This window comes from Aquarana catesbeiana, linkage group LG12, assembly GCF_042186555.1.
Source record: "Aquarana catesbeiana isolate 2022-GZ linkage group LG12, ASM4218655v1, whole genome shotgun sequence".
Lineage (NCBI taxonomy): Eukaryota > Metazoa > Chordata > Amphibia > Anura > Ranidae > Aquarana > Aquarana catesbeiana.
Genome location: NC_133335.1, coordinates 151,535,928 through 151,563,092, shown reverse-complemented (window position 1 = coordinate 151,563,092; position 27,165 = coordinate 151,535,928). Strand labels below are relative to the sequence as shown.

Below are 27,165 nucleotides of genomic sequence, written 5' to 3'. Positions count from 1 at the left end.
AACATGTAAACACCTAAAATCCAAAACGAGGCTGGTCCTTAAGTGGTTAAAGGGGGCTGAATACAAATGCACGCCACACTTTTCACATATTTATTTGTAAAAAAAATTTAAAACCATTTATCATTTTCTTTTCCCTTCACAATTATGTGCCACTTTGTGTTGGTCTATCATATAAAATCCCAATAAAATGCATGTACATATATGGTTGTAACATGACAAAATGTGGAAATTTTCAAGGGGTATGAATACTTTTTCAAGGCACTGTATTGCCTTACTACCTAGGTTTATGGCAGCATAGGGCTCCCGGTCTTAGAGTATGAGTTAGTGAACACCTGAGGTTGGTAGGCTTAGAAATGTATCTTGGGTACTGTCATGTTATTGATCCAGAGTAAAGCCAAGAAAGGAAAATGATGGTAAGTATTTGAACAGTTTAATTTCTGTTCACATTCCCATTAGAAGGGCAAAAAATTGCGTGAGCTCTCAGTTAAAGGGTTGTGTTTAAAATTTAGGAAAGGTGTATTACTAAGACGTGCTAGTTAATTACATACCAGAAAATATGTAATTTACAGAGACTCAGCCAACCATTCCCCATACTAATGTAAACCTCTGTGCTATGCATTTCAATGGCAAGATCTATGATACTGTCACGTAGGAAAATTCTCAGTCGCCTATATGTGGAGGAACCCAAATTCGTTCTTACAATAGGCTGTTGTAAACATGAAACCTGTTGTTTTCTTTCCATAAAGAACTTTATTAAGTATAGCATGAGGATACATGTACGAAACTGACAAGCTCGGAGGCAACGTACATGAAGCATTGCAGGAATACAGGTTAGGATAATCATACTTGAGATAAACAGATAGAAAGCAAATAAGCATTTACAATCATAAATTCAACATTGGCAGCACTAGATTATCTAGTAAAAGACTACAGTACACAATACCAGTGAAATGAAAGACCGCCTAATGCCGCGTACACACGATCGGGATTTTGGTCGGAAAAAGATAGGCTTTTCCGATGGGATTCCGCTTAAGCTTGCCTTGCATACACACGATCACACAAAAGTTCACTGAACTTTCGACCGTCAAGAACGAGGTGACGTACAACACTACGACGAGCCGAGAAAATGAAGTTCAATGCTTCCGAGCATACGTCGAGATTGTTTCCGAGCATGTGTAGGAATTTTGCGCGTCGTAATTGCCACAGATGATCGCATTTTCGGATAGGAACTTTTTCCGACCGAAAAATTGAGAACATGCTCCCAATCTTTTGCTGGCTGGAATTCGGCCAGCAAAAGTCCGATGGAGCACACACATGGTTGCATTTTCCGACCAAAAGCTCTCATCGGTCTTTTGCTGGCCGAATTTCCGATCGTGTGTACGTGGCAAAAGCATTGTGGGTTAGTCTCAGCTGGTCAATGCCATGTGTATTAGCTTGTCAGAGAAGGAAAAAAAAAAAGAAGGAGGGGGAATATGGTAGCTAGCTACTGAAGAAAGCAGAAAGAAAGGTATAGCGAAAAGCAGAGTAAAGAAGAAGAAGAAAAGAGAAAACAAGAGAGAGAAAAAGAGGGGGAAAAAAAAAGGAGGGATAATAAGGTAGCTGCTGAAGAAAGCAGAAAAAAAAGGTATAGCTAAAAACAAAATAAAGAAGAAAAGAAAAAAAGGGAGGGGGGAAAGGCATGGAGAGCAGACGAATAGGAAGAGGACGGGGAAGGATAGAGCAAAATGTCCCCGCTCTCTGTCCAATAATATACAGTTCCGCAAGTACAACAAGAGGAAAAAGGCCCACAAAAGTTCTGATTATAATGGTTCATTAGTCCGCACTCTGGAGTAATGTTAAATTGAAACCTGTTGTTTTAATTCCCAGATGTGGAACTGAAAGCACCTGCCTGACTTCAGCCTAACATAGACTAAATGGAACATTTTTTCAAAACTCAATGGAGTACCTTAGTGGGACCAACCTGAAAAGGAGTTTGAAATCACGGGTCTTTATGTAGAAACATACGGCAGGGGAATTGCCCTTTTAGTGAAATCACAATGTTATGTCAGATTGGATGAATAAATGATGTTTCACCTTGAACTTGCTGGCAGCTGACGAGCATCACATGGCCTATTCAATGCAGTGTTTTACATCCTTCAGCTGCCTGTGACTTGCTAGTGGTTGTATACTTGTACAATAAAGTGGTGATATACAATACCAGTTTAGTCTTTGTAGTCTGCCGAAAAATTAATGAATAATTCCTGGCACGGTATATTATTACATAATTACGTTGGTCAAGCTTAGACCAATCTAACTTTGTATATACCATAACTGGCCGATGCCCTGAGAAGTTGGAAATCACTGAAGTAGATACTGCTACTATAGTGATCTTTATATGCTTCCGGGTCCCATGCTAAGCAGCCAGCTTGACACATTATGAATACAGGAGGTAGGCCACTCAGCATGGGTGCCATTCATGGAATTATTTGCAATTTCTGAATAAATGCAAAGCGTTTTTTGATTGGACAGGGTGGAGAGCAATGTGACTTCACTGCCACACATTCCACCTTATCCAATCAGGGAAAGCTTTGTATTCAGTCAGAATATGCAAAGCATTCTCTAAATGGTGCCTATACTGAGCGCTTGACCTCCATTATTCAGAATGCATCAGACCAGCCACTCAGCATGGGACCTGGAAGCAAGTGGAGGTAACTTGAGTAGCAGTGACTACTTCAATGATTTCCAGGTTCCAGGGGCATTGGCCAGGTATGGCAAATGCGTACAGTATCTCACAAAAGTGAGTACACCCCTCACATTTTTGTAAATATTTTATTATATCTTTTCATGTGACAACACTGAAGAAATTACACTTTGCTACAATATAAAGTAGTAAGCATACAGCTTGTACAACAGTGTAAATTTGCTGTCCCCTCAAAATAACTCAACACATAGCCATTAGTGTCTAAACCGCTGGGAACCAAAGTGAGTACACCCCTAAGTGAAAATGTCCAAATTGGGCCCAAAGGGTTAATGTTTTGTGTGGCCACCATTATTTTCCAGCACTGCCTTAACCCACTTGGGCATGGAGTTCACCAGAGCTTCACAGGTTACCACTGGAGTCCTCTTCCACTCCTCTATGACAACATCACAGAGCTGGTGGATGTTAGAGACCTTGCGCTCCTCTACCTTCCATTTGAGGATGCCCCACAGATGCTTAATAGGGTTTAGGTCTGGGGACATGCTTGGCCAGTCCATCACCTTTACCCTCAGCTTCTTTAGCAAGGCAGTGGTCATCCTGGAGGTGTGTTTGGGGTCATTATCATGTTGGAATACTGTGACATGTTGGCATTCATGGTTCCCTCAATGAACTGTAGCTCCCCAGTGCTGGCAGCATTCATGCAGCACCAGACCATGACACTCCCCCCATCATGCTTGACTGTAGGCAAGACACACTTGTCTTTTGTACTCCTCACCTAGTTGCCACCACACACACTTGACACCATCTGAACCAAATAAGTTTATCTTGGTCTCATCAGACCACAAGACATGGTTCTAGTAATCCATGTGCTTAGTCTGCTTGTCTTCAGCAAACTGATTGTGGGCTTTCTTGTGCATCATCTTTAGAAGATTCTTCCTTCTGGGACGACAGCCATGCATACCAATTTGATGCAATGCGCACAGTATTGTCTGAGCACTGACAGGCTGACCCCCCACCCCTTCAACCTCTGCAGCAATGCTGGCAGTACTCATATGTCTATTTCCTAAAGACAACCTCTGGATATGACGCTGAGCACATGCACTAAACTTCTTTGGTCAACCATGGCGAGGCCTGTTCTGAGTGGAACATGTCCTGTTAAACCGCTGTATGGTCTTGGCCACCGTGCTGCAGCTCAGTTTCAGGGTCTTGGCAATCTTCTTATAGCCTAGGCCATTTTTATGTAGAGCAAAAAAAAAAATTTCCAGATCCTCAGAGTTCTTTGCCATGAGGTGCCATGTTTAACTTCCAGTGACCAGTATGAGAGAGTGAGAGCGATAACACAAAATTTAACACATCTGCTCCCCATTCACACCTGAGACCCTGTAACACTAATGAGTCACATGACACAGAGGAGGGAAAATGGCTAATTGTTCCCAATTTGGACATTTTCACTTAGGGGGTGTACTCACTTTTGTTGCCAGTGGTTTAGACATTAATGACTATGTGTTGAGTTATTTTGAGGGGACAGCAAATTTACACTGTTATACAAGCTGTACACTCACTACTTTACATTGTAGCAAAGTGTCATTTCTCATTGTTGTTACGTGACAAGATATAATAAAATATTTACAAAAATGTGAGCGGTGTACACACTTTTGTGAAATACTGTAGTTACATTGGCCCAAGTAGACCATGCCTGGAATTATTCTTTAAGGTGTTAAAGATTTTATTAATTTACCTCTACTAGTAAGCACTTATCCTAACTACCAGTTTTCATAAAAATAAGCCATTCAGGTCCATAAAGAACTAGATCCCCCACTCCCTCATTCATATTTGATGGTCACTTGAAGAGTTTCAGCTGGATAGTGGGAGTGCAGTTTGTTCTGGATGTCAGATGGACGTAAGGCTGGATTTACCATTAGTCACCAGAAGACATTCTACCAACAGCAGAGGCAAAGAGGCAAAATGTATCATTTCCTTTCCTACTTTTTCTCATAATGAATATGATAGAGTAATTTCATAGTAGCTTGTTCACACATTCTCACAATAATTCAAGCCAGGTTAGGACCAGGAAGATCTTCTGTATTCTAAAAGAGGTGAAGCTTTGGCCATCAAATGTTGTATTCCTAAAAGATCCAGCAACGGTAATCTGGCCCTTTTACTGTTATCTCTGACACCAGACACACGAACCTCCCTGGTGTTGAGTGGTTGGTTGAGTGCTGGACACTTTTCGCCTTAGTTGCTCGCTTGTGATATAGCAATACACTTTAACTGCCTTTCTTGTTCACGCAGATTATATTTCTACTTTCCTTTTTGATTTACAACAACCATCCCCTGCATGTTACGTATATGTGTTACAGCTGAGGCATTGAATTGCAGATATTTCTTCAATACTGTTTTTTTTTTTTTTGGTTGCCCTCATTTCCTCTGTTCCTCCAAATTGATTATGACCGTAATAAAACCGAGCAATAGCTTATATTCAACTCCCGCTGTGCTGAAGAATTAATTCTAAATACTCAACAGTGTAGATAGATCCGCAGAGATTTTCTCCAGATAATTAATTTATTGGGTAATTTTATAGCACTGTTGGCCAAGAAATTTATGTTTATATTGGTGAGTTGAAAAGAATAGAAGTTCCATGTAACAACTGATTATTTATTTCTTCTTGGTTGCAGATATGAAGCGTCCAATTAGTCCTGCTTACTCTGCGGAGTCCTTTCATGCTTTATCTGTTTGTGAGAATGAGCAACCAGAGAGTCCAGCCATGGAGGTGCAGACTAAACGGGAAAAGAGACTGCCATCCTTCACTCTATGTGAGGTCTGTAACATACAGCTCAACTCTGCTGTTCAGGCCCAAATACATTATAATGGCAAATCGCACCAGAAGAGATTGAAACAGACCAATAAAGGCAAAATCTCAGCTCATGGTAAGGTTGCATCACATTTTCCAGTGCTTTGTCCAATAGCTAAAATCTCCTGGCTTATAGAACTGTAGAACTCTCCAGAGGGTTGGTGGCATGCGAATTGTTGTGTTCCACACCTTCGTCCTTAGAAGAAAAAATCTGTTGTGGATGGAGATGCAAAATGCAATATACACCATGATTTTATCAGAGTCCACTAAAACTTCATTGGGGAATAGAAGTTTTCAAGTTAAAGTCTTGTAAATGCAGACCATGATTGTATTTTATTGTTGTGGCAGACTGAGACCCTGCCATTGTGAAAATGGAGGAGAATGTAACATAGGATTTGCATAATAGGTTAAGGCAAGGTTCTGGACTATCGATTCTGAGTGGAGAAAGCTGTGTTTTTGGTTTTCAACAGATTCTGTAGTTCTGGTTCAGAACTTACAATCCTGTGTCCGGATTTTACCAGGTACCTGCAAACTGTCTGAGTACACAGGTGTCGTTATATAACGTTAGATTGCTCAGGGCTCCCAGTTTGGAGACAGCTCTCAATGTGGGAGACAGAAGGTCTCACCCAGGGGTCAGAGGTACACCAGCCAGAAGACAAGAGGTCTCATTCCAGGAGTCAGGTGGGCTCCTATCGGGCTGTCAGGAGAACTCCTATCCAGGCGCCAGGATTAGGCCTTGTGGGAAGGGCGCTGCGACTAAAGGCTAAGAGAGCCAAGGGAAACAGCAGAGCTGGACAACACAGTCAGAGGGACTGGTAAGAAGAGCAGCAGTGCTGCCAACAAGGGAGCCAGGTGGCTCTGTATTTTCATTTGTTTATATTGGTGTGCGAGAACCCACTGCGTGGGCAACTGATGTCTACGTGAGATTTCCATTTATATTAATAAACGTGGGCTGCCATGCCCTCAAATGCCATTTTCACTGGTGCAACTCATTGGAAAAACACCTGCCACATGAGTATAATCTTCCCAATGCCACATTGCATATAAATGCTTCCTGTTCAGATCTATATATTCTGCCATTGTTGGCCAGGGCTTGCAATGTATTATCTATACCAGAAGGGATGGTGTTTCCTACGACAATGCAGGGTTTTGGAGGCCCCTCTAGGCTACATAGACACAACCAGGACTGTAATAATGAACATCAAGAACCTACCATGCTGACCTGGCAGTGGTGTCATGCTCACACATAGACAATATTGATCCAATTAATTTAGCAAGGCCTTGTTTTGAATGAGAGATGGTGTCATTTATTGCAGACCTGCTTTCTAATCTCTGTACAGTGCTGGACCTCACACTCTAAATCTTTACTTTCCATCTTACACATTGCCATTGGCATTGTTCAGCTGTGTCTGCCAAGGATTCATCATCCAGTCATTATGTTGTTGTACAAAACAGCTCATTCCTATAGAATTTGCAGTACGTGCATGCACAGATTTGCCCTCTTAATTGAAAAAGAGGTTTGATCTTTTGTTACATAGACAGCTTGATTAAATTAGTTGTCCTTTTTGACTTTTAGAACATTTTGTGAACGTTGATAACGAACAGTCACAATGACTGGTTTCTGCTCACATATAGAGAGGAAGTGTTCAGTGACTTAGGCCTCAAATGTAAACATTCAATGTATAGGAACTTAAAGGAGGATTCCACTCTTTTGAAAGCTAACTCCTGCTTCATATTTTGTGTGTGGCGACATAAAGGAACCTTAGCGAATGCAATCTAATTTTATCTGTTGGACTACTGTAGGTGTGAACTGGTTATATCAGCCACCCATTCATATGTATTGGCATTAGAAGTACTAGAACATGAGAATGGATGATCTGTAGCTGTGGGCACATGGGGAAGGGAATAAAGTTGACCCTCACCTTTTATATTGAAGGGTAAAACTTGTTTGAGACTTCATGTCCTCAAAGTGCATATCCACTTAAAGCTTTCCTTTTACTCCTGAATAGAATAGAGAAGGATTAGAACCTCTGATTTACTACTATCTAGTTACCCTTTGGAGATATTTTTTTCTTTCTAACTTCCTGTCACAGTGGCAGTGCTTTCAACAGACATGAGGGAAAAATCTCCAACAGCAACACAGAAATAATAGAGTTGGCCTAAGACCCCTGTGAGCTTTTTATTGCTTGGGAAAGTGGATAGATATGGTAATGGCTCCTTGAAATGTTTTTACTATCACCAAGTAGGGTAGAGATGGTGTCAATATATGATGCCCGGCACTGGAACGGTGGTCTCTTCCACAGGCTTTCATGGTCACCTTGGGCTTTGACTGGAAATGGGCAATCTGTAACTGAAGTATAACACAGTTATTATTGTAATCCAGATACAAATGTATTACCTTGCAAAATCAGTTAAAGCCAACACATCTCATCAGCACTTATAAAGTAGGAAATAGTATATGTGGACTTGTAAGTGAATTGGTTACTGCATATAATGAGTGTTTTCTTCATCGTCACAAAAGTGCGACAGTCGTTTTTGAACTGAGGAAGTGGGCAGTACGTAGCTTCCCGGAACAAAATACATTTATCTCATCTTACAGATACATCCTCTCATTTTTGTATCATATATCTGTTGCAGATATCCCCTCACTTTGTATCTGATGAAACTGTTAAGGCATATAGGAAAGATAGCCTGATAACAAACACCACATCCCAGTTATGAACGCAGAATGAAAAAAAAAGAAAAGAAAGAGACTTTGGCTACTTTCACACTGAAAGTGCCTGGCGTTAGTGGTAAAGCGTTTTAGCAGCGCTTTTTGGCCGCTAGCGGATCGCTTTTAACCCCCGCTAGCGGCTGAGGAAAGTGTTAAAAGTGCCCATGTTGCTGAAGTGTCCATTTATTTCAATGGGCAGGGCGTTTTGTGAGCAGTGTATACACCGCTCCCAAGCTGCCCCAAAGATGCTGCTTGGAGGACTTTTTTTCCCGTCCCGCAAACGCACCGCCCCAGTGTGAATGCACTCAGGCTTTCACACTGGGGAGGCATGAGAGGCACTCTACAGGTGGTATTTATAGCCCTAAAACGCCTGAAAAACGCCTCAGTATGAAAGGGGTCTTTGAGGTGCCATACATAATCCCAAAAAGTTAAGACACGTACTCTCATTTGATAAAAGGTATAAAAATGTATTGGTATGTAAGTTGGTACGTAAGTTAAAAGCACTCTATAAAAGCATATGAAGTATATCTACACCATCCCGGAAAAAAGGTGCTAATTCCTGCTATGCCCTATTTATTATATATAAATATATAGTAAGTTAAACATATTCAGGAGAAAATACATTATTGTCCAATGGTGATAGGTAGAAGCGTAATAGTGCAGGAAGGTTTTCCTAGGTTCCAACGCGTTTCACAGTTCTAATGCCTCCCCAGGAGACCAAATCAACACAATGTATAAATGTGCGTGTAGCGCCACATCCAATTGAATTGGTCTCATTGGGCCATCCATAACTTTCTCTATTGCTTTCCCACTCTGTGCTATATATGTATATATGATAAATAGGGCATAGCAGGGATTAGTGCCTTTTTTGAGGTATGGTGTAGATATATTTCATCTGCTTGTATGGAGTGCTTTTAAGTTGCGTACCAATACATTTTTGTTTTATTATTCATATTATTATACAGGATTTACAGTGCATCCAGAAAGTATTCACAGTGCTGCACTTTTTGCACATTTTGTTATGTTACAGCCTTATTCCAAAATAGATTAAATTAATTATTTTCCTCAAATCTACAAACAATACCCCATAATGACAATGTGAAAGAAGTTTGTTTGAAATCTTTGCAAACTTTTATTTTTATTTTTTATTTTTAATTGAAAAAAATCCCATGCACATAAGTATTTACAGCCTTTGCTCAATACATTGTTGAAGCATCTTTGGTACCAATTACAGCCTCAAGTCTTTTTGAGCATGATGATGTGATTTTTTTCATTTTTTATTTTTAATACATTTGCAAATAAACTTCTTTCATGTTGTCATTATGGGGTGTTGATTGTACAAGGTTGAGGAAAATAATGAATTGAATCCGATTTGGAGTAAGGCTGTAACATAACTTTCAAACAAACTTCTTTCATGTTGTCATTATGAGGTGTTGATTGTACAAGTTTGAGGAAAATAATGAATTGAATCCGATTTGGAGTAAGGCTGTAACATAACGAAATGTGGAAAAAGTGAAGTCCTGTGAATACTTTCCGGATGCACTTAAGGCAGTCCTACAATAGGTCCCACTGGGTCCAATGGACTCAGGCGGCACTTTGAGAGGGGCGGCAGTGCCCGAGGGCCCGGGCCAGTAGATATACAGTATATATCAGTGTATCACAATAAATACCGGTATGTGATCGCAGAGTGTGCGGTGGCACTGCCCCCAGATGCAGCTTGGAGTCAGTGCAGCTAATCATTTGGCTCATGTAGGGAGTGGCAGAATCAGGAGACCAATGGTGGGGTGATTATTCCTCCGCTCTCTCTCCCTCCACTTCCTGGCTGCTCAGTGCAATCTCACTCTGCTCACCCAGTGCTCATGAATATGGTGATTTCCCCCAGGTGTTTCTGGCATCTCCCAGTTGGAGGCATGACCACCCCCCAGCAGCACATGTGACTAGGTGTCCCCCCCCCGCCCTCCTCTCCAGGGAAGGATGCTGGGAATGTGAGGACCAATCATGCTCTGCCCTTCCTCTTCCATACCCAGGAACCCGGGATCGTCCTCAGTGCAGCACTGAGGATGGGAGAAGGACCAGAAGCTGCTACAGGCTGTCAAGACTGAGGTCCTGGGAATGGTGCAGAAGCTGCTGCAGTGAACAGTGACCCAAGGCAGGCAAAGGCAGTAAGTCCACCCACCAATCTACTACCACCAATCTAGGGCCTAGCCTATCCATATACTACTGTAGCCTTTCTAAATACTACCCTAGCCTGTTCATATACTACCCTAGTCTGTCCATATACTATCCTAGCCTGTTTATATACTACCTTAGCCTGCCCCTATACTACCCTAGCCTGTCTATATACTACCCTAGCCCACCCCTATACTACCTTAGCCTGCCCCTATACTGCCCTAGCCTGTCTATATACTACTGTAGCCTGTCCATATCCATATACTACCGTAGCCTTTCTGTATACTATCCTAGCCTGTTCATATACTACCCTAGTCTGTCCATATACTATCCTAGCCTGTCCTTTACTGCCCTAGCCTGTCTATATACTACTGTAGCCTGTCCATATACTACCCTAGCCTGTCCATATACTACCCTAGCCTGTCCATATACTACCCTAGCCTGCCTCTATACAGCCCAGCCCTATCTTAGTGATATATCATCCATGGGTGCAACATGTTCATTGCACATGAGCCCTGGGGGGTGGGTGGGTCAAACTTTGCTGACACACATTGCACCCATGGATACCCTAGGGGGCCAAGATGGGGGAGTAGTAACATGGTGGTATGTCATATAATTTTGCATATAGACAAGGTGATGTTGCATCTAAATCTGACTTCCTGACAAATTCAATTTTAGTTTTAATTATCATGATATAAAATAATAGATGTGGGGGCCTTTTGGTGGGAGTGATTTTTTTTTGGGGGGGGGGGGGGGGCAGCATTCCATTCTTGGAACCAGGCAGCACAATGTCTTGGGCCAGCCCTGGATGCACTGTATATAGCGCCAACAGTTTGCACAGCGCTTTACAATGATAATCGATGCCATGTGTCTACGCTTGTTGGGATTGTGTAGGGCACCTCGAAGTCCCTTCTGATACAACTGTTGTCATCATGATAGAGAGAATAGATTTTCTCTAATGAAGCTCAGATTACCAGTACAGACTAACAGGAGTTTTAATCCTTCCCCAATCTCTCCAAAACTTAAAGAAGAAGGCCAGTCAAATAACTTTTTCCTGAATAAAGGAACACAGCAATAAGACAATATTAACCACTTGCCGACCTGCCTCCGTCATTATACTGCAGCAGGTCGGCACGGTCCCGCAAACCGTCGTAGCTGTACGTCGGGTCATTTAAGCGGGATAGCAGGCGCATGCGCCCGCTGCACTGCGGGGGTGCCGATGCTCGTGACCGGCGGATGCAATGACTGCTGGCCATGGGCAAATGCGGGCACGAGAGGAAGAACAGGGATGTGTGTGTGTAAACACACACACATCCCTGTTCTGAGCAGAGGAGATTCAGATTGTGAGTTCCTAAGTATCCTCTACCTACAGTTAGAACACACACAGGGAACACAGTTAACCCCTTGATCGCCCCCTAGTGTTAACCCTTTCCCTGCCAGTGACATTTATACAGTAATCGGTGCATTTTTATAGCACTGATCGCTGTATAATTGTCAATCGTACCAAAAATGTGTCAAAAGTGTCCAATGTGTCCGCCATAATGTCGCAGTCTCGATAAAAATCTCAGATCACCGCCATTACTAGTAAAAAAATAATAATAATAAAAATGCCATAAATCTATCCCCTATCTTGTAGACGCTATAACTTTTGCACAAACCAATCAATATAGGCTTATTGCGATTTTTATTACCAAAAATATGTGGAAGAATATATATTGGCCTAAACTGAGAAAAAAAAAATAGCTTTTTTAAAAAAAAGAATGGGGATATTTATTATAGCAAAAAGTACAAAATGTGTTTTTTCAAAATTGTCGCTCTTTTTTTGTTTATAGCGCAAAAAATAAAAACCGCAGAGATGATCAAATACCACCAAAAGAAAGCTATTTGTGGGAAAAAAAGGACGTCAATTTTGTTTTGGTACAGCGACCACGCAATTGTCAGTTAAAGCGACGCAGTGCCGTATCGCAAAAAATGGCCTGGTCATTGAGCAGCCAAATCTTCTGGGGCTGAAGTGGTTAATAGTGGAAAAGTTTTAGAACCTCTCTCATTTTTATTGCTGCCTATGTCTCAGTTGAGAGATCACCCCTCACTTCCTGTCTCAGGGTCATGTGTCTCCAAACCAGGAAATGAGAGAAAATTAGTTCTATGAAGACACAGACAGTAATAAAAACCTAAACTAAGTTCTTACCCTTCCATACTTTTTCCAGAAGGAAAAGAGTTCCAGCATACCAGGATTTGAAGCTTTATATATGCTGTACTGGAAAACCCAGTGATTTTCAGCAACATCCATACTATAGCATGTCATCTTGCAGTGTTCCCACTTCACCGCTCATTCAATGATTTTCTGACACTGCCATTTTACTTTTGTAACTGCTGTGCCAATCAAGTGAGCCCTGTTATTTTACCATTCGATAAGGAAGCCGCCGAGGATTCATCGCCTGGAGCTGCTTATTCGCAAGCTCCCCTTTGTGAATTATAAAAAAAAAAAATAAAAATGAATATATTTCTTAGGGCCATTTGAAAATTCTGAACTGTGAAATCTGCTGAGTTTAGATTTTATGGTCCTACCTTAATTAACCCCGTGACATGGGCATATTTCAGGAAAATCCATTCCAGCTCGGTGTGCCTTTTCCTAATCCTTCGAGATCCTTTGTGCATTGTATGAGGCACATGGGAGAAGTCCTCTGAAGGCTGTGTGTTCCCATATGGCAGTTTACACACACAGTTACCCCACGCCTCCGATGCAGCCAAGCATGAAGGAGCAGTTCATTTCTCTGGATGAGGTATTATGCAAATGTAATTATGCTAATTCCCTTCCTGCTGCATTGCCTGTGGCTCATCAAAAAAAACGAGCTTTTTATTACAGATTTATTAATATCACGTATTTGTTGACATTAAAAACTACAATGACAGGCGTGAAAGAAACAAAGTACTCTTTACTGACTAATTCATTATAAAAATGGACTGCCTGTCTATTTGTATCCTGATATGGAAGGGTTTTCTAGGAGAAAGTATTGTGTATTTTTAGTGAGTGAAAAGTTAGAGCTTTTATTGCAGGGTTTACTTTAAGATTGTTTTAGATATGACTTTCAGATCATTGGATTCTGATTTGTGAAATGGTGGCCATACACGCTTTGAGAAATGTTAAATTTCTTTTCTCAACGATTTCTTCCAATTGCAATAATTGATTTGTAGTTAACTACTCTTTTGATTGATATGCAACACTCGGGAAAGTGGATTTCAATTTATAGTTAAGATATGATCTTAATTTACAGTCATAAATTAACGGTTGCATTTTGTAATCTCATAATCTGATTGATTGAACAATGGTCATATTCACAAACCAAGTATCACAATGCTGTGGATCCATGTAGAACGATCAGTAATTTTCCACCCTGGCTGGTTGACTAAGTTTGATCAAATACAACCTTAATTGAGCCTAAATCGATTGGAAGGGAAGTTATGACTATTCAATTGCAGATTTGATTGTTTTGACCAAATTGCACATTGGGGGAGATTTACTAATCTCTGGTGCAGCTGTGCATGGTAGCCAATCAGCTTCTTACTTCAGGTTACATAGTAGGTGAGGCTGAAAAAAGACACAAGGCCATCCTATGTGTGTGATTATATGTCAATATTACATTGTAAATCCCTGTATGTTGTGGTCGTTCAGGTACTTATCTAATAGTTTTTTGAAGCTATCAATGCTCCCCGCTGAGACCACCGTCTGTGGAAGGGAATTCCACATCCTTGCCGCTCCTACAGTAAAGAACCCTCTACGTAGTTTAAGGTTAAAACTCTTCTCATTTTAATGAGTGGCCACGTGTCTTATTAAACTCCCTTCTGCTAAAAAGTTTTATCCCTATTGTGGGGTCACCAGTACAGTATTTATAAAATAAAATCATATTCCCTCTCAAGCTTCTCTTCTCCAGAGAGAATAAGTTCAGTGCTCGCAACCTTTCCTCATAACTAAGATCCTCCAGATCCTTTATTAGCTTTGTTGCCCTTCTTTGTACTTGCTCCATTTCCAGTACATCCTTCCTGAGGACTGGTGCCCAGAACTGGACAGCATACTGTCGGACCAGATTCTGGTAGAGCGGGAGAATTATCATTTTATCTCTGGAGTTGATCCCTTTTTAATGCATGCCAATATTCTGTTTGCTTTGTTAGCAGCAGCTTGGCATTGCATGCCATTGCTGAGCCTATCATCTACTAGGACCCCCAGGTCCTTTTCCATCCTAGATTCCCCCAGAGGTTCTCCCCCCCAGTGTATAGATTACATTCATATTTTTGTTACCCAAATACATTATTTTACATTTTTCTACGTCAAACCTCATTTGCCATGTAGTTACCCACCCCATTAATTTGTTCAGATCTTCTTGCAAGGTTTCCACATCCTGCAGAGAAATTATTGCCCTGCTTAGCTTAGTATTATCCGCAAATACAGAGATTGAACTGTTTACCCCATCCTCCGGGTCATTTATGAACAAAATGACTTGTTCAATTAAGCTTTGACAATAAAACCTGGAAGCTAATTACCAGTAAAAGAGAAGTCCTCACATTTTGGGTTGTCCCCAGAAAAGCAATAGAGGGGAATTCTTCCAACGGGGACACTAGTTCTGGTGACCTGGAGGTCCCCAAGGGGTTCCCTTAATTTGCAGGGATTTCTTGTCACATCCTATTTTCCTATGGGACAGGAAGTGAATGGAAATCTCCCCCAATGGCACACAGATGGCAAAAAATAAACTGACAGGGGTTATAACCCGCCCTTTCTTTATCCAGAATGAAAAAATGTTTTGCCTATAGTTCTTTTATTTTCTTTATTAAAATAATGAAAATTTTTTACTTGCCTTCAATGTGCAATATTATTGCATAGAGCAGCCTGAATCCCCTATTCTTGGGTCCCTCGTTAGTGCTCGGAGCTCTTTCTGTTTTAGGTGCGACACCTTAGGAAGTCGCTTTCTATGGGGTGCATCTGCAGGCTTACTCCTGATCCGGGCTGTGTGCGCTTATTAACACACCCAGGGCAGCTCAGCCCTGATCTCTGCTGACAAGATTTAGATTAGATGCCTCTAGGAGCAGAGAGAGGAGAGAGCTGTTGCGTTGGGCACAGTGCTGGATCGAGATCAAACTCAGTTAAGTATACAGGGGGTGAGGGGGTGATACAAATACAGGGACCTTTTTTACCTTAAAACAGGGAATACATTAGGATAAAATAAAAAAATGCCCAGCCTTTAGAACCACATTAAATCTAGTTCTATTTTGTTATGATTCATTTAGTGTTGCAGCCCACGGCATTAAAGTAACCCAAATCCTAAAATGTCATATAAGTTTTAACATGATACTTTATTTTCAAAAGTATCTTTCAAAAAGTCTAAATCTGCAGCTTTTATAAAAAACTCAAACTCAACTATCCTGCCATGAAGGTCCTTGTTGAGGCACTTCTTATTGTCAGGTGGCAGCACTCCCAATTCTCGTTCTGTCACACGGACTTCAGATGTAGACTTATGCCGCGTACACACGTGCGGACTTTCCGGCAGACTTGGTCCTTATGGCCATTAGATGAAGCTGACAATCATAGGAAATAAACATATAGCTATTGCAATAATAATTTGTGATGCTTGGGGCATTTTCAGAGCACATTTTTTTTTATAAATACACCCCTATAAGTGGCCCTTTCAACACATTATGCACATTATGCAAACGTGGTCCGCTGTTGTCACTATCAGGAAACCCACTCTGATGGGATTGAGCCATGTAGGGCTATCATGTCAGAAACCTAGCAGGTTTTCCAGCTTGTAGGAATGTCTCATGAGGGAAGATGTTAACTATGCAAGTTGAAGTCAGTGGTAAATCCCAGTGCAATAGCAGAAGGGTAGGAGTCTCCCTGCCAGTTATTCACAAGGAGACATTTACATAGCTATGACCAGCAGAAAATAACCCCTATCTACAGCAAATAATCTGATTGCATAATTCATCTGGCTGCCATTTTAGTTTACTCAAAACTGTTTTCTATAAACTGGTCCCATTTTTGATTGGAGTGGAATGTGACCCCACACACAACGATTCTGTTTTGATTGTCATAGACAACATTACTTAGAGCTATACAGTAGCAGATACCATTAACTTTAATGAGAAGCCCAATTTTTAGCCTGTCATCTTGTGGAAGACTTTCCTTAAAGTGAGTAGAGGTGCATGTGTGTCGGTGCAGCTCAAAGGATTTCTGTTGGTTTCAGCCTTTTAAAAATGTGTCAAAAAGAGTTTACTACTATCTGAGAGTAAATTTTGTATTGTAATTTATTAACGGTGTATAGAGGTCACTGTGGATTCATTATCCCAACTTCCAGTTATTGGTGGGAGTGTTCTGATTCTGGGACTGGGAAACCATTAGGTTTGCTCTTGAGTTGATATATAATGAGTCGGGGCACAACATGGATGATTTGTGCCTTGGTTGCTTGAGTTGGACAAGAGATGTTTCAGTTCTGGAAGGGCATCTAGAAAAGCCCTGGGACAAATAAGATCTGTGTGCCCAGAGCCCTCCTCGGATTACTCTGCCTGTCCTCTGCTGTGTGCCCAGAGCCCTCCTCGGATTGCTCTGCCTGCCCTTTTTGCTTTGTCAAGAGCCCTCCTCAGATTGCCCTGCCTGCCCTTTTTGCTGTATCAAGAGCGCTCCTCGGATTGCCCTGCCTGCCCTTTTTGCTGTGTCAAGAGCCCTCCTCAGATTGCCATGCCTGCCCTCTCTGCTGTGTGTCCAGAGTCCCCCTCGGAGTGTCCTTCCTTCCTGGATCCCCTGATGCCAAGACCACCACATCTACTACTCAGGACAGTTGGACTTCCGCAGCGTGAGTCTTTTCCTTGGCTATGCCTATTATTGCCCTGTGAACAGTTTCCCTTTTGTTGTGCCATAACAGGGGTTTGATCGGCTAATTATCTGCAAATTGTGCCACATCCTAAATTCAAAATTTGAGACAGAGAAAATTCCCCTAGTGGACTTTTAAGGCACATATAAAGGAATATTTAGGAGAGTATGTAGAGTAAAACGCCAGTTTATTCGTTACAAAAAAGTTTCTCAAGTAAATATCAAACAAGTGACATAAGTAAAAACAGGGAATGCAGTTCTATAGATATAAAACTAGTGATACCAATACGCTTGTACCCGACGCGTTTCGGAGTTGCTTTTTGCCTCCTTCTTCAGGGGTGATTGTAAGCTTTAAACAGAGATTTCTGTGTAGGAAATGGCATATATAACATATATATAGTAAATATGCGAAAAAATCAAACCAAAGAGCGTAGAAATACATAAATATACATTTCTTCGTTTACACTTACATTGGTATCTATAGTTATTGGTTATGCATTCCAAGAGGTTTAAAAGAAGACAAACATGTTGACACATACTGCCCATCAGACGCGTCCCCTGAGCATGGTGTATAGAGCTTTGATGGAGTGTCTCCAAAGTATTTATATAGCCTCCATCGAGGTAGAGGTAAATAGGTAGACAAATATGGGGTAGTTTTACTTCCTTTCAATAGGAATAAAGGCCCATTAATCAAGGGCGTATAAGAGTTTGGATCTGAGATCACACTGAGGCCAAATGCGGATCCTGTAGATTATGAAAATATATAGATAAGTACATGTAGGTAAAACATATAAGTGGCTGGGATATTGGGTAGGAAGTCCTAAAATGTATCCTACCTGGTCAGCCTACAGTATAAGGATCAGCAGCTGGTGATGGAACTAGATCCGGTGAAGCCCAAATCTGGAGGGTCGACATGCAGAGAAAGAGGGAATATATCAAAGCCCTAATTGTGTATTTCTAAAAGAAGGGGGGGGGAAGTGAGAGGAAAAAAGGAGGGGAAAACAGAGAGAAAACGAAAGCAATGATGAAAAGGGAAGGGGAGGGAGGGGGGGGGAAGGGGGAAAGAGAAAGGGCGGGAGGGGGGGTAGAAAAGGGGGGGGGGGAAAGCCTGGGGGGAAGGGAAAAGAGGGGGGGGGAAGGGAGGGGGGAAAAAAGGGGGAGGGGGAAGGCGCGGGGAAAGGGAAGGGGGAAAAAAGGGGGGGAGAGAGAAAAAGGGGGGAGGAAAGAGGGAAAGGAGAGGGGGGGGGAAGGAAGGGGTGAGAAGGGGAAAAAGGAGGGAAGGAGGGAAAAAAAAACAAAAAAGAAAAAGAGGGAAGGAAAAACAGGAAAGGAAAACCAAGGAGAAAGCAGTGGGGAAGAGAAAGAAATGTATAAAGGTGCAGGTATCAGTTCAGATTGGTGGCTGGTGATATTCAGTAATAGAGTCTCAGTCAATAAGTATGTTTGGATTACTTACAATTTTGTAACAGCAGCTCACACCGACAGCGTCCTGCTCCAGGCAGATGACGCCTGGTGTGAGCCAAGGCTGAGTACATAAAGCCCTCCCCACCAATCAGCTGTTGATAGAAAAAAGACAACAGCTGATCGTGGGTGATGGAGGAGGGACGGACGCGCTCTGACTGGCCCCCCGGGTGGAGCGAGCGCCGCCAGGCCTCCACAGCGCATGCGTGCGCAGACGTCGAGAGGCGTGGCCACGCCTACTACACCCGCCGGCACGTCTAGCTTCCCCAACGGACTGCGCATGTCCGCTGGGGTCGCAAGATGGAGGACAGTGTGAATAACACTGTACCTCACACAGCGCCGCCATGAGCTGAGATCGCTCAGGCGGCTTTGTGTGCCGGGCAGAAACACAGATCACAGTGTAAGGCTAATACAGGAAATGTTAAAGCACATAAATTGTGCCTCTTGTGGAAGAAGAAAAGAACTACATATGTATTCCAGGGGAAACGGTACTGATGGGCAGCATTATACAGGTTGGGACGGAGTCCCCATGGAGGGACACATAATATTCAACAGTAATTATATAAACGAACACGGGGGATGTGTACCCCGGAAGTACATTGTATAGGTAGGGATCAGGGATATCACAAAATATTATATATATATAGAGTCCAGATATCTATGTACAGTATATAAGGTGTGTGACAGCAATTTACTCAGTGACCTAGGGTATCATGGTATACAATAAGCAAAGTAAATGACATAGATATGGTGACAACAGTTTGGGGTGTCCAAAACATAACAGTTTAATGTGTCCTATAGTGCAATAAAGGTCTGATTACTGAAAAGATATCATAATGTACACTATACATGACAGTCCAAAACATGACATTCTGATGTGTCCTATAGTGCAATAGAGGTCTAATTACTAAAAAGATGTCATAATGTACAGTATACAGAAAATATGGCAACAGTTGATCAGTGCCCTAGGACATCATAGTATATAGTATGCAGAGTATATGGCAACAGTTTGGGGTCCCCAAAACATGACAGTCTGGTGTGTCCTATGATACAGTAAGGGTCTTGTTTCTGTAAAGAAGGTCAATAGGCATCGACCAAGCTAGGCTACTGCGTATGTTGTTGGGTTTGAAGCCCCTCCTTTACTGCATGATGTAGATAGTGGATAGAGGGGGATCCACCGGGCAGACAGACAAACAAAAAGCCGGAAAGACCAGTAGTGGTGTCCTCTATATAGAGGGTGGTTGTAAGCAAGATGTAGATAACTAGATCTGGGGTCCAAGTATGGGTATGTGATTGTCTGTAGGGTTATCTTCTCTACTGCTCTCTACCGCCCGATGAGAAACCCTCGAGAAAGGGCTTAAACCAAATGGTTTCATTTAAGCCTGGGGGTTGGGTGGCTCTTAAATTATATATCCACCGGGACTCTAGCTGTAAAAGGGTCTTATTCCAGTCCCCTCCCCTCGATTCTGGATGTACCCGATCTAAGATAAGAAATTTGATTTTTGGGCATTTGCCATTATGTACTATTAAAGTATGTCTCCCCAATGGGAGATCGGGATCACAGGTTTCCATGCTTACTAGATGCCTGTATGCCCTCTTCCAGAATTCTGTTTTGGTTTTCCCTATATAAAAGCATGTACATTCACAAAGAAGTAAGTAGATTACCCCGTAGGTCTTGCAATTGGCAAAATGTTTGGGGTGGAAGGGCTGGCCATTCGGAAGAGTTGGATTTTTAGTTGTGAGCATGTATTTGCAATATCTGCATTTACCACACATAAATGTTCCCTTATATTTACAGTGTGTTTTATTAGTCCCTGCCTTGAATTCACTGGCTGTGATCTTGTCTCCCAGGGAGGTAGTTCTTTTGAACGTAAAGAGGGGTCTCTGTGGGACCAGTGGTCCTAGTGTTGGATCACATTGTAGCATGTGCCAAAATTTTGTCACAATGTTCCTAACCTGTCTGTGTTGATTGTTGTATTTGGTAATAATTCTAAGGGTATCGGTATCGTTCTTATCGGGTTTATTTACTTTTTTGGAGTATAGTAGCTCCTCTCTTGGTTGCATCAGGGCTTTTTTGAAGGAGCGTTTCAGTGACGCATGGGAATATCCCCTCAGTAGTAACCTGTCACGTAGCTTATTTGCCTCTAGTCTAAAGGTGTTATTGTCGGAGCAGTTCCTTTTTACTCTCAGGTACTGGCTATATGGGATAGAGTTGAGGAGGGGTTTGGGATGAAAGCTACTCGCATGCAGAATGGCATTACTTGCGGTAGATTTCCTGTATAATTTACTTATGATGTTGCCTTCCTCACCCCTGCATACCTCTACGTCAAGGAATGTAACGCATTGTTTATCAAACGACATAGTGAAGTTGAGGTTGAAGTCGTTGCGATTCATCCTCAGCAAACACTCCCTAAGGAGATCGATTGATCCGTCCCACATGATGAAGAGGTCGTCGATGTACCGGTACCAACACAAAATGTGGTCCGTGTACATCGACAAGCCTTCATCATTAAGGAACATGGCCTCCCACTCCCCCAGGTACAGGTTGGCATACGATGGGGCACAGCACGTCCCCATCGCAACCCCCTGCACCTGGAGGTAGTGGGAGCCGTTAAAGGTAAACACATTGTGACTAAGAATGTATTCCAATAGTGAAGTAATAAACTCACTATATGTAGGGTCCAAGTCTCTGGCTGTACGGAGAACATGTTTAATGGCTGCTACACCCTTCTCGTGGGGAATGGAACTGTAAAGGGATTCGACATCAATCGTAACAAATAAAGCATGTTCGGGGATTGTCAGTTTGTCAATAATTTGTAGGAAATGCACTGTATCTTTAACGAAGGAGGGGAGGGCCTGGACCAATGGTTTTAGTACTTCGTCTATCAGCTTGCTTGCATTTTCACTGATTGCCCCTATACCGGAGATGATAGGTCTGCCGGGGGGATTTTTTATATCCTTATGGACTTTAGGTAATGAGTAGAAAACCGGTGTACGTGGAAAGTTGTTTCTAATAAATTGCCATAGGGTTTTAGTGATGGTAGAGTCGGAATATGCCGTGTCTATCAGTGTATAAAAGTCACGGTTATATTTATTGACCAGACTCGCCGGTATAGGGCGATACCACTCTCGGTTGTCCAGTAGTCTGTTACACATCCTAATGTAGTCTTCATTGTTGAACACCACAATGTTCCCTCCCTTATCTGCATTTTTAATTGTGATGCTGTCATTTTTTGACAATGATTTGAGTGCTGCCTTTTCATTTGTGGTAAGATTTTCAGAGGATTTGTTATAGATTCTTATTTTATCTAATTCTTTACCAACTAGTTTTAGGAATGCCGCAGCGTTCGGGTGAGTACTTGGCGCAGGGCAAAAATCAGACTTCTTTTTAAGTGTAGAGATGTTTCCCTTGAGAGGTTCGTTGGATGTTTCAATAGATTCTAGTATTTGGGATAGGTTAATTTCATCTATGAGATCAGTTGGATCATTCTCATCAAGAAGGGACACCAGTTGCTTTAATGCTTGGTGTTCCTGTGGCGTCAAGTTAATGGGTCTTTCCTGCTTGTGATATAATTTTTTCAAAATAAGTTTACGTATAAATAGTTGGAGATCCTTATAGATCTCAAACTTATCCAAATTTTGATTGGGACAGAAGTTCAGACCTTTTTTCAGGACATTGATTTCATCATGAGAAAGTTCATAGGATGAAAGATTGATAATGTTCAGGTAGTTTGGTTCAGGTTCCTGGTTAGTGTCAGGGACAGTTAGAGTGCTATTTGAGTGTAGGTATTGGGGTTGGATTCTGTGGGTTGTACACCCATCAGAATTTTTTCTAAAAAAGATGGATCATTGGAGATTGTGTCCAGTGTTGTGACTGTTGACGGGTTGGATTGGGGGTTCATTTCCCTTATCGGGGTGTGTGTGTTATTCTGTGCATTTGGTGTTTTTAGGGTTGATTCTTGTGTGACTGTGGGCGGTTTGTTTTTTTTAGGAATGTCAAGGGTTAATTTCTTAGCTTGTTGCCCCTCATTGGGGTCACCACGAAATGTGCGTTTGGTACTGTGTCCCGTGTTGGGTTTCTGGAATATTTGGGTGTGGGCTTGAGGTGGGTTAGGGGTGGGTTGTGAGGGGTTAGTTTGGTGTCCCTGATACTGGTAATTTCTGTTTTGGTTTACCCTATTTTGAGTCCATCTGTAGGCCCTTCCATCCTTAAAGGCGTTCCTATCCCGGATGAGTTTCTGTCGTTTTTTGATGAGTACATCTTTGTTAAATGTTTCTAAGTGTGTTTTTAGTCTGTCTTCTTTATTAGTGAGGGGTCTCTGCGTTTTTAGCTGCTGTAGCTTGTTGCAGAGAGTTACGATATCTAGATCTAAAATATTGGATCTCTTTCTATATTCTTCAATCAGGAGTTCCATTAAGCTTTGTGAGCATGCCCGTAGTGCCTGTTCCCACTTGCTTTTAAATTCCGAGTCCAGGCCCTCTAGTGTCGGGAAGATCTGGACTCGCAATCCTACAGGGTTAATATCTTCTTTAATGTAGTCCTGAAAGGATCTAACATGCCAGTAAAATAGTGATTTTTTCTCCAGAGTTTTAGAAAGTCTGGAGAAAAGGGAAGATATCTCGGAGTCAACAGATTCCCTGTCTCCGAAGTCTTTTAAGTAGCCCTCCATTAGTGTTTCCCATCCATCACCTGTAAAATTGGTCATTTTTGCCTTATTGGTAGATCAAGGAAAAGAGGATAAGGGAGTATATAAAATATAGTATTATAGTTATTGGTTATGCATTCCAAGAGGTTTAAAAGAAGACAAACATGTTGACACATACTGACACATACTGCCCAGTGTGGCCTCAGTGTGATCTCAGATCCAAAACTGATCCAGAGATCCAAACTCTTATACGCCCTTGATTAATGGGCCTTTATTCCTATTGAAAGGAAGTAAAACTACCCCATATTTGTCTACCTATTTACCTCTACCTCGATGGAGGCTATATAAATACTTTGGAGACACTCCATCAAAGCTCTATACACCATGCTCAGGGGACGCGTCTGATGGGCAGTATGTGTCAACATGTTTGTCTTCTTTTAAACCTCTTGGAATGCATAACCAATAACTATAGATACCAATGTAAGTGTAAACAAAGAAATGTATATTTATGTATTTCTACGCTCTTTGGTTTGATTTTTTCGCATATTTACTATATATATGTTATATATGCCATTTCCTACACAGAAATCTCTGTTTAAAGCTTACAATCACCCCTGAAGAAGGAGGCAAAAAGCAACTCCGAAACGCGTCGGGTACAAGCGTATTGGTATCACTAGTTTTATATCTATAGAACTGCATTCCCTGTTTTTACTTAAGTCACTTGTTTGATATTTACTTGAGAAACTTTTTTGTAACGAATAAACTGGCGTTTTACTCTACATACTCTCCTAAATATTCCTTTATATGTGCCTTAAAAGTCCACTAGGGGAATTTTCTCTGTCTCAAATTTTGAATTTAGGATGTGGCACAATTTGCAGATAATTAGCCGATCAAACCCCTGTTCTGAATTAAACTAGTAGTAGTAGATACCGCTCCCCGCATTAGATCGACAATTATCTCTGTACAGCTATCCAGAACTCTATATGAATACTCTGGATCGCTGACAATAACTTTCTTTCTTTGTTTTTTACTGCCTAGTGAAAAAATACTATATTTTATATACTCCCTTATCCTCTTTTCCTTGATCTACCAATAAGGCAAAAATGACCAATTTTACAGGTGATGGATGGGAAACACTAATGGAGGGCTACTTAAAAGACTTCGGAGACAGGGAATCTGTTGACTCCGAGATATCTTCCCTTTTCTCCAGACTTTCTAAAACTCTGGAGAAAAAATCACTATTTTACTGGCATGTTAGATCCTTTCAGGACTACATTAAAGAAGATATTAACCCTGTAGGATTGCGAGTCCAGATCTTCCCGACACTAGAGGGCCTGGACTCGGAATTTAAAAGCAAGTGGGAACAGGCACTACGGGCATGCTCACAAAGCTTAATGGAACTCCTGATTGAAGAATATAGAAAGAGATCCAATATTTTAGATCTAGATATCGTAACTCTCTGCAACAAGCTACAGCAGCTAAAAACGCAGAGACCCCTCACTAATAAAGAAGACAGACTAAAAACACACTTAGAAACATTTAACAAAGATGTACTCGTCAAAAAACGACAGAAACTCATCCGGGATAGGAACGCCTTTAAGGATGGAAGGGCCTACAGATGGACTCAAAATAGGGTAAACCAAAACAGAAATTACCAGTATCAGGGACACCAAACTAACCCCTCACAACCCACCCCTAACCCACCTCAAGCCCACACCCAAATATTCCAGAAACCCAACACGGGACACAGTACCAAACGCACATTTCGTGGTGACCCCAATGAGGGGCAACAAGCTAAGAAATTAACCCTTGACATTCCTAAAAAAACCAAACCGCCCACAGTCACACAAGAATCAACCCTAAAAACACCAAATGCACAGAATAACACACACACCCCGATAAGGGAAATGAACCCCCAATCCAACCCGTCAACAGTCACAACACTGGACACAATCTCCAATGATCCATCTTTTTTAGAAAAAATTCTGATGGGTGTACAACCCACAGAATCCAACCCCAATACCTACACTCAAATAGCACTCTAACTGTCCCTGACACTAACCAGGAACCTGAACCAAACTACCTGAACATTATCAATCTTTCATCCTATGAACTTTCTCATGATGAAATCAATGTCCTGAAAAAAGGTCTGAACTTCTGTCCCAATCAAAATTTGGATAAGTTTGAGATCTATAAGGATCTCCAACTATTTATACGTAAACTTATTTTGAAAAAATTATATCACAAGCAGGAAAGACCCATTAACTTGACGCCACAGGAACACCAAGCATTAAAGCAACTGGTGTCCCTTCTTGATGAGAATGATCCAACTGATCTCATAGATGAAATTAACCTATCCCAAATACTAGAATCTATTGAAACATCCAACGAACCTCTCAAGGGAAACATCTCTACACTTAAAAAGAAGTCTGATTTTTGCCCTGCGCCAAGTACTCACCCGAACGCTGCGGCATTCCTAAAACTAGTTGGTAAAGAATTAGATAAAATAAGAATCTATAACAAATCCTCTGAAAATCTTACCACAAATGAAAAGGCAGCACTCAAATCATTGTCAAAAAATGACAGCATCACAATTAAAAATGCAGATAAGGGAGGGAACATTGTGGTGTTCAACAATGAAGACTACATTAGGATGTGTAACAGACTACTGGACAACCGAGAGTGGTATCGCCCTATACCGGCGAGTCTGGTCAATAAATATAACCGTGACTTTTATACACTGATAGACACGGCATATTCCAACTCTACCATCACTAAAACCCTATGGCAATTTATTAGAAACAACTTTCCACGTACACCGGTTTTCTACTCATTACCTAAAGTCCATAAGGATATAAAAAATCCCCCCGGCAGACCTATCATCTCCGGTATAGGGGCAATCAGTGAAAATGCAAGCAAGCTGATAGACGAAGTACTAAAACCATTGGTCCAGGCCCTCCCCTCCTTCGTTAAAGATACAGTGCATTTCCTACAAATTATTGACAAACTGACAATCCCCGAACATGCTTTATTTGTTACGATTGATGTCGAATCCCTTTACAGTTCCATTCCCCACGAGAAGGGTGTAGCAGCCATTAAACATGTTCTCCGTACAGCCAGAGACTTGGACCCTACATATAGTGAGTTTATTACTTCACTATTGGAATACATTCTTAGTCACAATGTGTTTACCTTTAACGGCTCCCACTACCTCCAGGTGCAGGAGGTTGCGATGGGGACGTGCTGTGCCCCATCGTATGCCAACCTGTACCTGGGGGAGTGGGAGGCCATGTTCCTTAATGATGAAGGCTTGTCGATGTACACGGACCACATTTTGTGTTGGTACCGGTACATCGACGACCTCTTCATCATGTGGGACGGATCGATCGATCTCCTTAGGGAGTGTTTGCTGAGGATGAATCGCAACGACTTCAACCTCAACTTCACTATGTCGTTTGATAAACAATGCGTTACATTCCTTGACGTAGAGGTATGCAGGGGTGAGGAAGGCAACATCATAAGTAAATTATACAGGAAATCTACCGCAAGTAATGCCATTCTGCATGCGAGTAGCTTTCATCCCAAACCCCTCCTCAACTCTATCCCATATAGCCAGTACCTGAGAGTAAAAAGGAACTGCTCCGACAATAACACCTTTAGACTAGAGGCAAATAAGCTACGTGACAGGTTACTACTGAGGGGATATTCCCATGCGTCACTGAAACGCTCCTTCAAAAAAGCCCTGATGCAACCAAGAGAGGAGCTACTATACTCCAAAAAAGTAAATAA

The 27,165-nt window shown here is 41.7% G+C and overlaps 1 protein-coding gene across 1 annotated transcript in view; it reads left to right on the top strand.

The window, feature by feature from the left end:
* The window catches only part of ZNF385C (zinc finger protein 385C), a 798,047-nt gene that overhangs the window by 372,756 nt on the left and 398,126 nt on the right, over positions 1–27,165 (top strand). Inside the window, exon 3 of the mRNA XM_073606093.1 lies at positions 5,353–5,604. Coding sequence (XP_073462194.1) covers positions 5,355–5,604 — 250 coding nt within the window. The 5' untranslated portion in view covers positions 5,353–5,354. The remainder of the gene's footprint in view (positions 1–5,352; positions 5,605–27,165) is intronic.